Source organism: Caretta caretta, chromosome 8 (assembly GCF_965140235.1).
Source record: "Caretta caretta isolate rCarCar2 chromosome 8, rCarCar1.hap1, whole genome shotgun sequence".
Taxonomy (NCBI): domain Eukaryota; kingdom Metazoa; phylum Chordata; order Testudines; family Cheloniidae; genus Caretta; species Caretta caretta.
The window spans coordinates 76,642,501-76,653,279 of NC_134213.1; the positions used below are offsets into that span (position 1 = coordinate 76,642,501).

Genomic DNA, 10,779 nt, shown 5'->3' on the forward strand with positions numbered 1-10,779 from the left:
AGAAACGGCACGAGCCGCCTCCCCTGGAAGGTGCGTGCGAGCAGCCCCTCTGCGGCTTTCCTAGGGACAGGGAGTGAGAAAGTTACACGAACCCTGATCGTTGTTACTATGGGGCCCTGTGGTTGTCTAAGGGCTGTTATCCTGCTTGGGCGGAACAGGCCGAGCATCACCTAACTCCTCCAAGGAGCTGGTGGGGGTGGGACGAGCTGATCCCGGGTATTCCAGATCTGCCAAGGATAACAAAAGTCAAAAGAGAAAAACCTTCAGTTGTGTGTCTCCAGTTCCTGCCTATAAAAAGTCATGGAGGGTGGGAGGGGGAAATATCTGCAGTTCTCCTTGCAAAAGATCTGCGGGCACACATGGGTTTGTGTTTTAACCTAGCAGCTGATTTCCTAGCTCAGGTTGGTACAACTGGCTCCATTAGATTTCTGTTCAGGACGAGTTGCCTTTTGTAAAGCCGTCTGTAGGGTCAGGGAGCAAAAGCGAGCACTAGAGAAGGGGAAAGTGGCATCGAAACGATCAGAATAAATCCCCACCTAGAAACAAACAAGCAAAAGTTTTAAATATGCTGCTCTAGGTCTTTTCTCGTAAACATTTCAGCTTTGACAATAATATACACGCGAATAAACAGAGAGAGCCATGATAATAAAAGTATTAACTGTTTGTTTGGTGACATGACTTTAAGCTCTAAATCCTGTGCCCGCGTATTGTTATTTAAAGGATTATGCCAGTGTAACATCTTATCTCGGATCAGACATTTCCCTGGAGATAATTAGGATATACTTTTTTTGTAAATTGCAAAGAAAGATAGCAGAACAAATTCGACTGCTGCTGGAGCCTTCGTTTATTCTCTAGGAAACCTTCAGTACTTCTGGGGAATTTTCCCTAGGTCGGTCATTCTCTTTCAATTTTTCTCTTAACTTTTAAAATATATAAAAGATATCTGCTTTTAATTTTTAATAGTGCAAACCTTACATGATTTATTAGAAAAAATAATAAAGATTTCTCAGGACAATGAACATGTTAACTACATCAGCAAAGCAGCACTAAAAGTATTGTTCTCCCTGGACCAAGATTCTTTCTTAGACAATAGATGATCTGTTGGTAACCCCTATCGCCGCCCAGTGGACAAAGGAGCCATTGCATCTCTTCCAGATCAGGCTTTCTGTTTTCAACAACTGGACACTTAAAGACACGTGTAAATTAAACATGAATGGGGATAGAATATCAAAATCAAAATCTACCGTAGAAGCAGATGGCTATCCTTCACAGTTCACTTCCGTTACAAAGCAGACTGAGACAACTTCTGCAAAAGCAAAACACCGAAGCTAAACACAGATGTGAAAGACATATTTTGTTTCCAAAATCATTAGACACCTGAAACAAGAAAATGTGTTAGTGGCTTAAAAATTTAAAGCCGTCTCTACACTTTGTAGCTTTTCAGCATAAAGCCAGATGAAGATGAATTTAGTAACTTGACAGACCTATATATATAAGTTGATGCTGATAGCTCGACAGTTGCCAGAGTCAAAGTTTTGGCTTTACTAGGAAAACTTCTTAAATACTTTAGTTAAACAATCCATTCTCTGAACTGCAACGAAAATGCCATAAATATGCTCCTTGTTTAAATGCAGAAATAAAGGCCCGAACAAATCTACAAGAAGCTAATACGCAAATAATTCCTTGAATTAGATTGTTCTTCGACACGGGAAAGCAGTCTAAAGGTAAATAAAAGTCGAATACGTTTTAAACAATGTTTAATTTTAAATCCACTGTTCTTAGATTTTATTTTCAACCTTTGATCTATAAAAGAATTAATTGATTACAAATATATCGTCATGTATCCCGTCAACTTGTAAAAAAACCCGTGTAAGCTTGCAAAAATGGGAATGGTTACTTTATTTCAAGCTTACCTGGGAGGGGTAAATGGTCATAAATTATGTTTACGTCGTGACTACAAGCCTTGTTTTAAAACCAAAGGCAGGAATCGCTACATAGCCAACTACTGCATTGCTTTTTCTTTAGATCTATACTTCACAGCGGATTCCGCTTTAAAAGGTCTCCTTAGCTGCCGTTTGAATCAAAGCCTCCCTTTCCACGAAAATGTAATTAATAAGTCTTAAGAGACTATATCCTGCATAGGTTGTTTGCAAGCGGGCAGATGTACATGTTGGCCCGGCTTGATTCCTTACCGAAATAAATGCTATCCCCTCTACATTTCCTCAGCCACTGGGTCAAATTCCTGATTTCTTTGCCCACGTAGTTAAATATTACGAGTCAATAACATTTCTAACCACACAACACAAGCTGTGCTATGGGCGGTTTTTTCACTCTTCAGTCATGTTAGGCGTATAAACCAAACCAAACCAATCTGAAATGAATTATTTATAAAGGATTTGGAATAATTGATTTTTGTTGTGCTATCACTCAGTCTCCTATGTTATGTGTTTTCCCTGGCGGCACCAATCTTCCTCCAACTTTTAATGCGGATATTTCTTTAGGAAATGCGCCGCGGCGGAATGCTGATGGCTTCGATCCCTGCAAATAATGCCCCGAATCAATATTTTTTTAAAAGTATAAATTCGAGAAAGAACATGATCCAATGTCATCACTGCCACCCAGTGACATATTTTCGGCAGTTAATAGTAAATGCCAGGAGGAGAGGGTCTGCTGGACAGATGTAACAATGAATGCTGCAGTTCTGCGCGTAGGATTAATGATCTCGGTAGTTTTATGCAGGAATTTTCATGATTAAATAGAATATCATAAAAAATACCGACCTTTTAAGGCTGCTTTATGCCTAACCCAGCAATCCATCAATAACTACGATGAATCTCAGCTTGACCTATGGCAGGAGATTGTTAAAGAGGGGCTCGCTATGATGGGGTAGCCAAAATAAGAGGAGGCTTTCAGCTAACAGTGAAGAGCCATCACAGCAAATCTTTTTCTGTACTAACAAAAAGAAAGCTCTCTATAGACACCTGTCCACAACGAAGATTATCTCAGACCTGGCTCAGGTACTTTATTTACCCATTTTCTTTCTTCTTTTTTTCCCTGTGGCGTTCCACTGAACTAGTGAACTGTCAGTTTTAGCTTTAATGCCTCTCATCTAGCACATTGTCTAACGCTATCAGCGAACATTACGCCTCTAAATATCGTACGTTAGTTAATCCTGTTTCACGTCCCTCTATTATTCTTCCTGTATCTATTTCCGTCGGCAAGGATGCAGCCCCCACATAAAAGCCTTCTGCCACCTCAGTGAATCCACCCATCCCTTGATTTCATGTTGTCAGTTAGACTCATTTCAATGTATAAGACTGGCAAAAAAAGATTATTTTTTTTTTGGTCGGGAGGGAGGGAGAGTCATAGATAATTAAAATGCCTTGTTATAATATTTTTGAAATATATTTTCCTTTGCCTACTTTATTTTTTAATTAATGTAACTTAAGGAAAAAGCTCGGAGACTTTAATTGCCATTTGATGTGGTAAGAAATATATTCTTGCAGGCTGACATGGCAGTGATGCTAGCACGGTTTACCTTAGATTCATGGGGTCCTTAAAATGGTAATTCGAAGTAAAATGTAACTCAAAGAACTTTGAATCATTCATTAGCACCTTATAATTACTCTGCTAATTAGGTTGACACGGTACTTAATCAGGAGTAATACGACGTCTTGTCAGTGGCAGTTCCCATTACTCTGACATTCAACAAGAGACAGGTTGGAGTCGTCCTAGAGAAATTAACACAAGTTGATGCCCTCCGAAGAACCAGTGGAATAATTTCCTGCAGTCCCAGGCGGATCGACAGTAACTATTCCCACTCCAAATGAAACGCTAAAACAAGAGAAACCCGAGAGAGCCCAAAGGGGCTAACGAATTCAAGCAATACCCCCGGACTCGGGGAAGCCAGAACGGCTGCAACCGAGTCACTAAACTGGGAGGACATTTGTGCCTCTGCTCTATTAGTAAATCCGGATTAATTGGCATGCATTCTCTAACTGGAAACTGCTTTGGGTGCTGCACTGGCTTCTTCTAGTTTCCTGACAGGCTTCGCGCTCCTTTTAATTTTTTCCCCTTTGGAGAGCAGAAGCCTCTTCGCTCAGCTCAGAACTGAACCCCCCGCCCGTTTCCTAGTCAATAAATGCAACCCCCCTGTTTCCTAGTCAATAAATGCAAAGCATTTCCCATCAACCTGGCGTGCGATGGAAACCTGGGCACCTGCTCTCACAGGCTAGCCAAGGGACTACAAAACACCAGGAGGCGAAGCCAGAAAACAAGTCCCTTGGAAGTTTTTGCCCATGTTCTCATGGGGTCCTTGTCATTTATTTTCCCATCGATGTCTGCTACCCTTTTTAGTTTCTATGGCAGGTGTGAGTTTCAAAAGAGTGGGTCGAGCAGGCTGGGATGGCTACACTGGATTTCCATGCTGCCCTTTCCCCCCCCCCCATCATCATCTCCCCCCTCTGTTACTCGATCTCACCTCTTAAACTAATGGGCAAACCGCCCCCCCTTCTTTCTCTTCCCACACGCTGCACTTTATTGCTCTGTGTGGCGGTGGTGGTGATCACCGCTACCGCGCCTGATGACTGAGGCGGCGGTGCGCCCTGGAACCGGGCTGGAGACCGACTGCAGAAGGAATCCTGGAGACGCTGTAGCCGCCCAGCCCCGGCTCGCAAATTGACAAGGGCCCCAGGGCCCGCGCTCATTGGCTGCCGCTCCTCGGCGTCAGCCGGGGCCGCGCGGGCCGCCAATGGGGGCTTGTGCCGGCTGGCGGAAAAAACCCAGGGTTTATAATAAAGCGGAGGGGCGACGCGGCCGGCAATGGCCGTGACGTCACGGGAGGGAGTCGCTGGAGCCGAGAGGAGCCGGGCTGCACCGGGAAGAGCGCGGCAGTGGCCCGGGTCCGTCCCGCTTCGCGTCTCCTGCCGCCGCCGCCGCCCCCCTGCGCCGCGCCTCAACTTCCCGAGAAAGTTCACTAACTCCGCGGCGGCCCCCGGCCCGGCCCCGGGCGCCCTGCCGCCTCCTGCGGCGGCTGCCGCCCGCTGCGATGCGACCTAGGCGGGCGACCCAGCCCGGGCTGGCCACGCTCCGGTAGCGCCCCGTGAACAACACGGCCAACCCCACGTGTGTGTCCGTGTGTCCGAGCGCACCGCCTGAGCCTGCTGCTCGCGCCTTCTCCGTCCTCTCCCTGGTCACTCCCCCCCAGGCTGGGGACTGTTTCTTTCCTAGTCCCGTGGCTGCCCTTCCACCAGCCCGTCTGGTCGCCATCCCAGCCCCCTCTCGCCCCCCCCCCCCACTTTCTGTTTGTTTGAAAGACGCTGACATTCTCCTTGCTGTTTTATGTATTGATCCGATTGTGGCGGTGACTCGAGCCTCCCGAGCCCCGGCTGGAGGACTGGGATGAAGGCGCCTCTCTGAGTGACCACAATGGAAGGATCTAGCGGGTCGAGCTTTGGAATAGACACGATTTTGTCTACTAACGGCTCAGGCAGCCCCGGCATGATGAACGGAGACTTTCGCCAGCTCAACAGCGATGCCAGGACTGCGGATTTTAGAAACCAGGCCACCCCGTCCCCTTGTTCGGAGATAGACACAGTAGGGACGGCTCCCTCGTCCCCCATCTCCGTCACCATGGAGCACCCCGAGCAGCATCTGGTGCAAGAGCATCACCATCTCCATCACAGCCAGCAGCAGCAGCAGCAAAGTTTGCAGCAATCACCCCAACAGCAACAACAGTTGGGCTCTGGCAACTCTGCCCCCAGGACTTCCACCTCTTCTTTTTTAATTAAAGACATTTTGGGCGACAGCAAACCGCTGGCGGCTTGTGCACCTTACAGCACCAGTGTCTCCTCTCCCCATCACACCCCAAAACAAGAGGGCAACGCAGCCAACGAGAGCTTCAGGCCAAAACTAGAGCAGGAGGACAGCAAAACCAAACTAGACAAACGCGACGATACGCAGAATGATCTCAAATGCCACGGTGAGTATATTACCCCAGCCGCCTCTGCCGCTTCCGCCATGGCTTTTGAGCAGCCTCTGTCGTGACAGGGTTTCACTCTGATTCCTAATAACACTAATGCTATTGATTAATAATAACCTTATGGTATGACTCTCCGGTGGCCAGTATTGTACACAATTTGATATGGGACGCGATTCAATTCCCTGGTCACATTTCTGATATTTCAGGAGCTGTAACAAAAAACAAAAACAAAAAACCCAAACAAACAAACAAAAAAACGAAAACCAAAAAAATCCCACCAAAAACAGTAAAATCCAATTCTCTTTAAATTATTGTCTCTGATTTTTTTTTTGTTTAAATATCAGATCCCTGGAGAAATAAATCTTTTTTTCTCTTGCTGGGGCGCCCCTCTTTTTTTAGTTTAGTTGTTTGGCAAAAAAAAAAAAAAAAAAAAAGTCTGACCGTTTGTTTCTTTTTAAACTTGGATGCATTTCTTCTTTTTTAAATGCTAATCCGTTTAAATGACACCAAGCACAGAGGTTTAGCAGCACTTAATTTAATAGGACAAATTTCCAAGCAGATCTAAAAGTAGGTAAGAACTTTTCACTAGATCACGGTAGAAGGCTTTTTACATTTTATGAGCTCCCAGTGTTTTCCTATGCTGGGATGGGATGTTTCTCTTTTTCGAATTGTGTACACCTGCGGAGTCTGCAGTAGTGGGGTATTTCCTGTTTTAAATATACATATATATGCGTGTGTATGGGCGTGGGGGTTATATTTAAGAAGATAGCTGCCCTTTGAAAAGCCTTTTCCTTAATTTATGCCGAAGAAGGATTCGCTGCTTTCTGTAAAATGGCTTTGCACGAGGCACACTTTAAACTATGCGGTGAGAGGACACATTTTCCTAATTTTACGCCATTCACCTATTTTGCCATGTTGTGCGATGAATAATAGAAAGACGCTCATGTGTGCCATTCATTTTGCTATTTTAACATTAGCATAAGAGTGCCCAAAACAGATGAACAGTCTGGTCTGGCGATTTTTTGTGCACCAACCTCCCCAGTGGGTCAATTAGAGAGATTATTGTTCTTCCTGCAGGGAAGATCAAGAAGCGCTGCAAAAACTGGTACAAACAGAGATGGATTGACATATCGATTTCCCAGCATTTCAGCAAAAAAACCAAAGTTGACAAATAGAATCCGGAAATCTTAGCGCTGTCACCGGGACGTGCTCAGCAATTTGAGCTCAACTTGGTGCTTGGGTGACATATCCTGTCGGAGGCATTAGCACATTTGATGCGCTAGCTGTTCTGCACTTTATTTTAACCTCCCCCAAGTGGACCTGAAAGGGGAAAAACCTTACCCCAGAAAGGGGGACTGTTTGTCGGCTGCATAGAGAGAAATCGCCAGACCCTCCTGTCAAACCCACTTAGACACGTAGGTACGAAAAGGCATCAGCTAAATTAAGGAATGTCCTTGTAGTCCTGAATGCAGCAGTCAGATGATAATCGACTCTAGAAAGAAATCGACTTTGCCCCGAGTCCCAGACCCCGAGCAGCCTTGCCTTGGGTTGCTGCTTTAGACCCTGTTTCTAGTGTTGTGCTTGTGAATTGTTCCTAGGGACAAAAGAAGAGGGCGACCGGGAGATTACAAGTAGCCGGGATAGCCCCCCAGTCCGAGCGAAGAAACCTCGGAAGGCGAGGACGGCCTTTTCGGACCATCAGCTCAATCAGCTGGAGAGGAGCTTCGAGCGGCAGAAGTATTTGAGCGTGCAAGACCGCATGGACCTGGCTGCGGCTCTCAACCTGACCGACACGCAGGTCAAAACCTGGTACCAGAACCGGAGGTAAGGGAGGCGGGCAGTCTCAAGGAGCTCCGCCTTCCCCCCCCCCCCCCAAAAAAAAACACAATTTCCCCAAAGCCCCTAAAAACAGAGTTGCCGCTCAGACAGTCTGAGCTAAACGGTCTGAAGGCCGGGGGAAGAAATACACCCCACCTCTCCAGGCAATTGCAGTGAGATCTGGGCAGGGAGCGCAAACATCTGTGACTGTTGGTAGATGGCAGAAAGGAACAACCCCCCCAACACACACACACTCTCTCCTTGCCCATGCTAGAATAAAGGGAGTAGCAACGTGCCTAAAATGAAATTAAATGGACAGGTAAGAGGAAGGATAATAAAGTCAGTAAGTAAACTGCGAAACAAACGCCTGGTGTTGGCGGCTGCAGTCGCTCTCGAGGAAGGGCCAAGAAAAGCCATGGAGGCGCCCGTGCAGGTTGCCTGCACTTGCCAGTCTAGTCAGTCAACCAAGTAGTCTCAGCCGTGGCTAATTAATAAAGCAGAGCGTATAAATATGAACGAATACACACATGAATAAGTAATGGCCAAATCTTGATTGCAAAACTGGGGCCATGTCCTTCTTCCTGTGTCCCAGGCACCTGCCTACCGGGAAAGAAATCCCGCTGAAATCTCGGTAGGCAGTGTTGCTCTGGGCATGCCTCTGTGGCCCGTTTGGACATCGCGGGGTTGGCGAGGATTTCTCCGTGTGTGCTCTTAGGACAGTGACTAGTGAATCACGTTGTAAAATGGGTCGGGTTAAAAAAACAAGACAAAAGTGCTTGGTTTCCATTTGTCCGCGCTGTGAAGCCGAAGAGGCAAGTAAGCGTATGTGTTTTCTGATCGCGGCGGACTCGGTTTGGAAAACGACGTCCAGTTGTCATCTTTGCCGTAATTTTCTGTCTCATTACATACGGTTTCAGCCACCCTAATTCTGTCGGAAAACATTAGTGTCATTTGTATCCAATCTAAACAGGGCGCCATGTTTATTAATTGTGCTGGGATTGCAGTGAGTGTGTGTATCCACCAGCTCACATCTCACTGGGCTTCGGCACAGGGAGCGGTTCGGCAAGGGGGAAAGGCCGGGACACAAAATTGTTGAAATATTGGGTCAGGAGAGCGAAAATGCCGTGTGTGCCGCTATAAACATGCTGCCAAACTAAGAGTCAATATTTTTTTATAGCGGGGATCCCTGCTGTCTAGAAATGAAAGCATTTCGCCCTTCTTTGTTAGATATTTTCCTGCGTCTTTATGTTGCAGGAACCGTTTGACTATTATTATTATTACTATTTATTTTTTAGTTCGGTTTTTAGGATGCAGGACCAATCAGTCCCTCAGGTTTCGTGACACTGCAAAGTTTGAAGGCAGACACCTGCGATTCTAGAACGTCGCACTCCGGAAAGCCTGCAAACGGAAGGGGAAATTGTCCTTTGGATTTCATTTCATTTCATTGTGCGTGTGGCTAAACCCCGGGGACCTGAGGTCGATTTCCCCACTGATTTGTTTGCCAGGGCAGGATGGCGGAGCAGGCATTCGGGTTGCAAAGGAGAGAGGGAGTGTGTGTGTGTATGTGTGAAAGAGAATTTTCAAGGACAGGTAGGGTTTGGGGTTCACGTCCCTGGGGAACTCTTTCGGCCCTTGGAACCAGAGCAGCCATGGCCGGGGTCTGGTCCCGGGCTAGCTCTAGACCTGTGTGCTCCTTCTCTTCCAGGACGAAGTGGAAGCGGCAGACGGCTGTGGGACTGGAGCTGCTGGCCGAAGCCGGGAATTATTCCGCTCTCCAGAGGATGTTCCCCTCTCCCTATTTCTACCACCCGAGCTTGCTGGGCAGCATGGACAGCACGACAGCGGCTGCAGCGGCCGCGGCCATGTACAGCAGCATGTACCGGACTCCCCCAGCTCCGCACCCTCAGCTCCAGCGGCCCCTCGTGCCCCGCGTGCTCATCCACGGCCTGGGGCCCGGGGGTCAGCCCGCTCTCAACCCCTTGGCCAGCCCTATCCCGGGTACCCCGCACCCCCGGTGAGAGCTCGCCGCTGTCCCAGCCGCTAGCCCCCCTCTGCCCCCAAATAAAAACCGACCACCAAAAGCAGGAGCTAAGCGACTGCGGGGGAGATAAAAGGGGGCCAGGAGCTTCTGAAGGCAGCCAAGAGCCAGCCCCGGAGACGATTCAATCAGAGCAGGGACTTTTGAACCATGAACCCAGAGCCGATCCAGTAAGTGAAACAAACCAACCCATCGAACACACCTCCAGGGCTTGCGAGACGGAGCAATGATTTAGGCAAGCTCGGAACGGGAGACGGCGGGAGGGAGGGAGCCAGACCCGAGCCAGCAGAGACTCTGGAGGACCGAGGGATACAAAGAACAAACCCAACCTCCCGTCCCTCAGCGCGGAAGACCAGGGGTAACGGAGAACTTTGCACTGATTTCTCATGACCTTTTTTCTAATTGAAAAGTGGCATGCTCCGTAATCTGAAAGGAAATGTACATTTGAACAGACTGAGTGCGAAGTGATATATCATATTTATTATATGTTGTCAAAAATTCACTTATATACCTTACTAAAAAAATACATGATTTCTCCCCCCTCTCCCTTTTCATGTCTTTTTGAACTCAGTAAAATAAATGCTTAGGTGACAAAATATAGATTTTTTTTTTTGTGACTGAAAATTACCAAAAAAAAAAAAAAAAAAAAAAAAAAGAGAGAGAGAGAGAGAGAGAGAGAAAGAAACCAGAAATAAACTATCTTTTTGTAACAAAAAATGGAAATCTAAGTAAGCTAATTTTACTGAAGTTAACTGATGCAAGAAATTCGGGTCCCCAAACCAGAGCCCGTCGTTTTAGGGCCACTGTTCAATGATCTGTAAGATTTGTATGTTTGGTTTCTATATTTTTAAAGTCCTACCTACCCGAGCCCTTAGTTTAAACATCGTCAGGTATGTTTTTTTTTAAAGCTGATGGTTAAGACAATAGTGTGGTGATTTCTTTT

The 10,779-nt window shown here is 46.8% G+C and overlaps 1 protein-coding gene and 1 long non-coding RNA gene across 2 annotated transcripts in view; one reads left to right on the top strand and one right to left on the bottom strand.

Moving 5' to 3' along the window:
* Positions 1-3,427, bottom strand: part of LOC125641378 (uncharacterized) — a 5,067-nt gene extending 1,640 nt beyond the window's left edge. The window contains exons 1-3 of the long non-coding RNA XR_007358037.2: positions 2,781-3,427; positions 1,245-1,306; positions 1-536 (exon numbers count right to left, since the gene is read on the bottom strand). The exon at positions 1-536 is cut by the window's left edge and continues 1,640 nt beyond it. This is a non-coding gene — a long non-coding RNA (uncharacterized LOC125641378). The remainder of the gene's footprint in view (positions 537-1,244; positions 1,307-2,780) is intronic.
* A 1,268-nt stretch (positions 3,428-4,695) lies between these two features.
* Positions 4,696-10,501, top strand: BARHL2 (BarH like homeobox 2). The gene is made up of 3 exons (XM_048862023.2): positions 4,696-5,980; positions 7,579-7,804; positions 9,504-10,501. The coding sequence occupies exons 1-3, from the start codon at positions 5,428-5,430 to the stop codon at positions 9,814-9,816; spliced, it is 1,092 nt and encodes a 363-aa protein (XP_048717980.1). The 5' UTR covers positions 4,696-5,427; the 3' UTR covers positions 9,817-10,501.
* The last annotated feature ends 278 nt before the right edge of the window (positions 10,502-10,779 follow it).

Coding starts and splice junctions, on each gene's coding strand:
- BARHL2 (XM_048862023.2), top strand. CDS start 5,428: ATGGAAGGATCTAGCGGGTCGAGCTTTGGAATAGACACGATTTTGTCT. Junction 5,981..7,578: donor GAATGATCTCAAATGCCACG/GTGAGTATATTA, acceptor AATTGTTCCTAG/GGACAAAAGAAGAGGGCGAC. Junction 7,805..9,503: donor ACCTGGTACCAGAACCGGAG/GTAAGGGAGGCG, acceptor CTTCTCTTCCAG/GACGAAGTGGAAGCGGCAGA.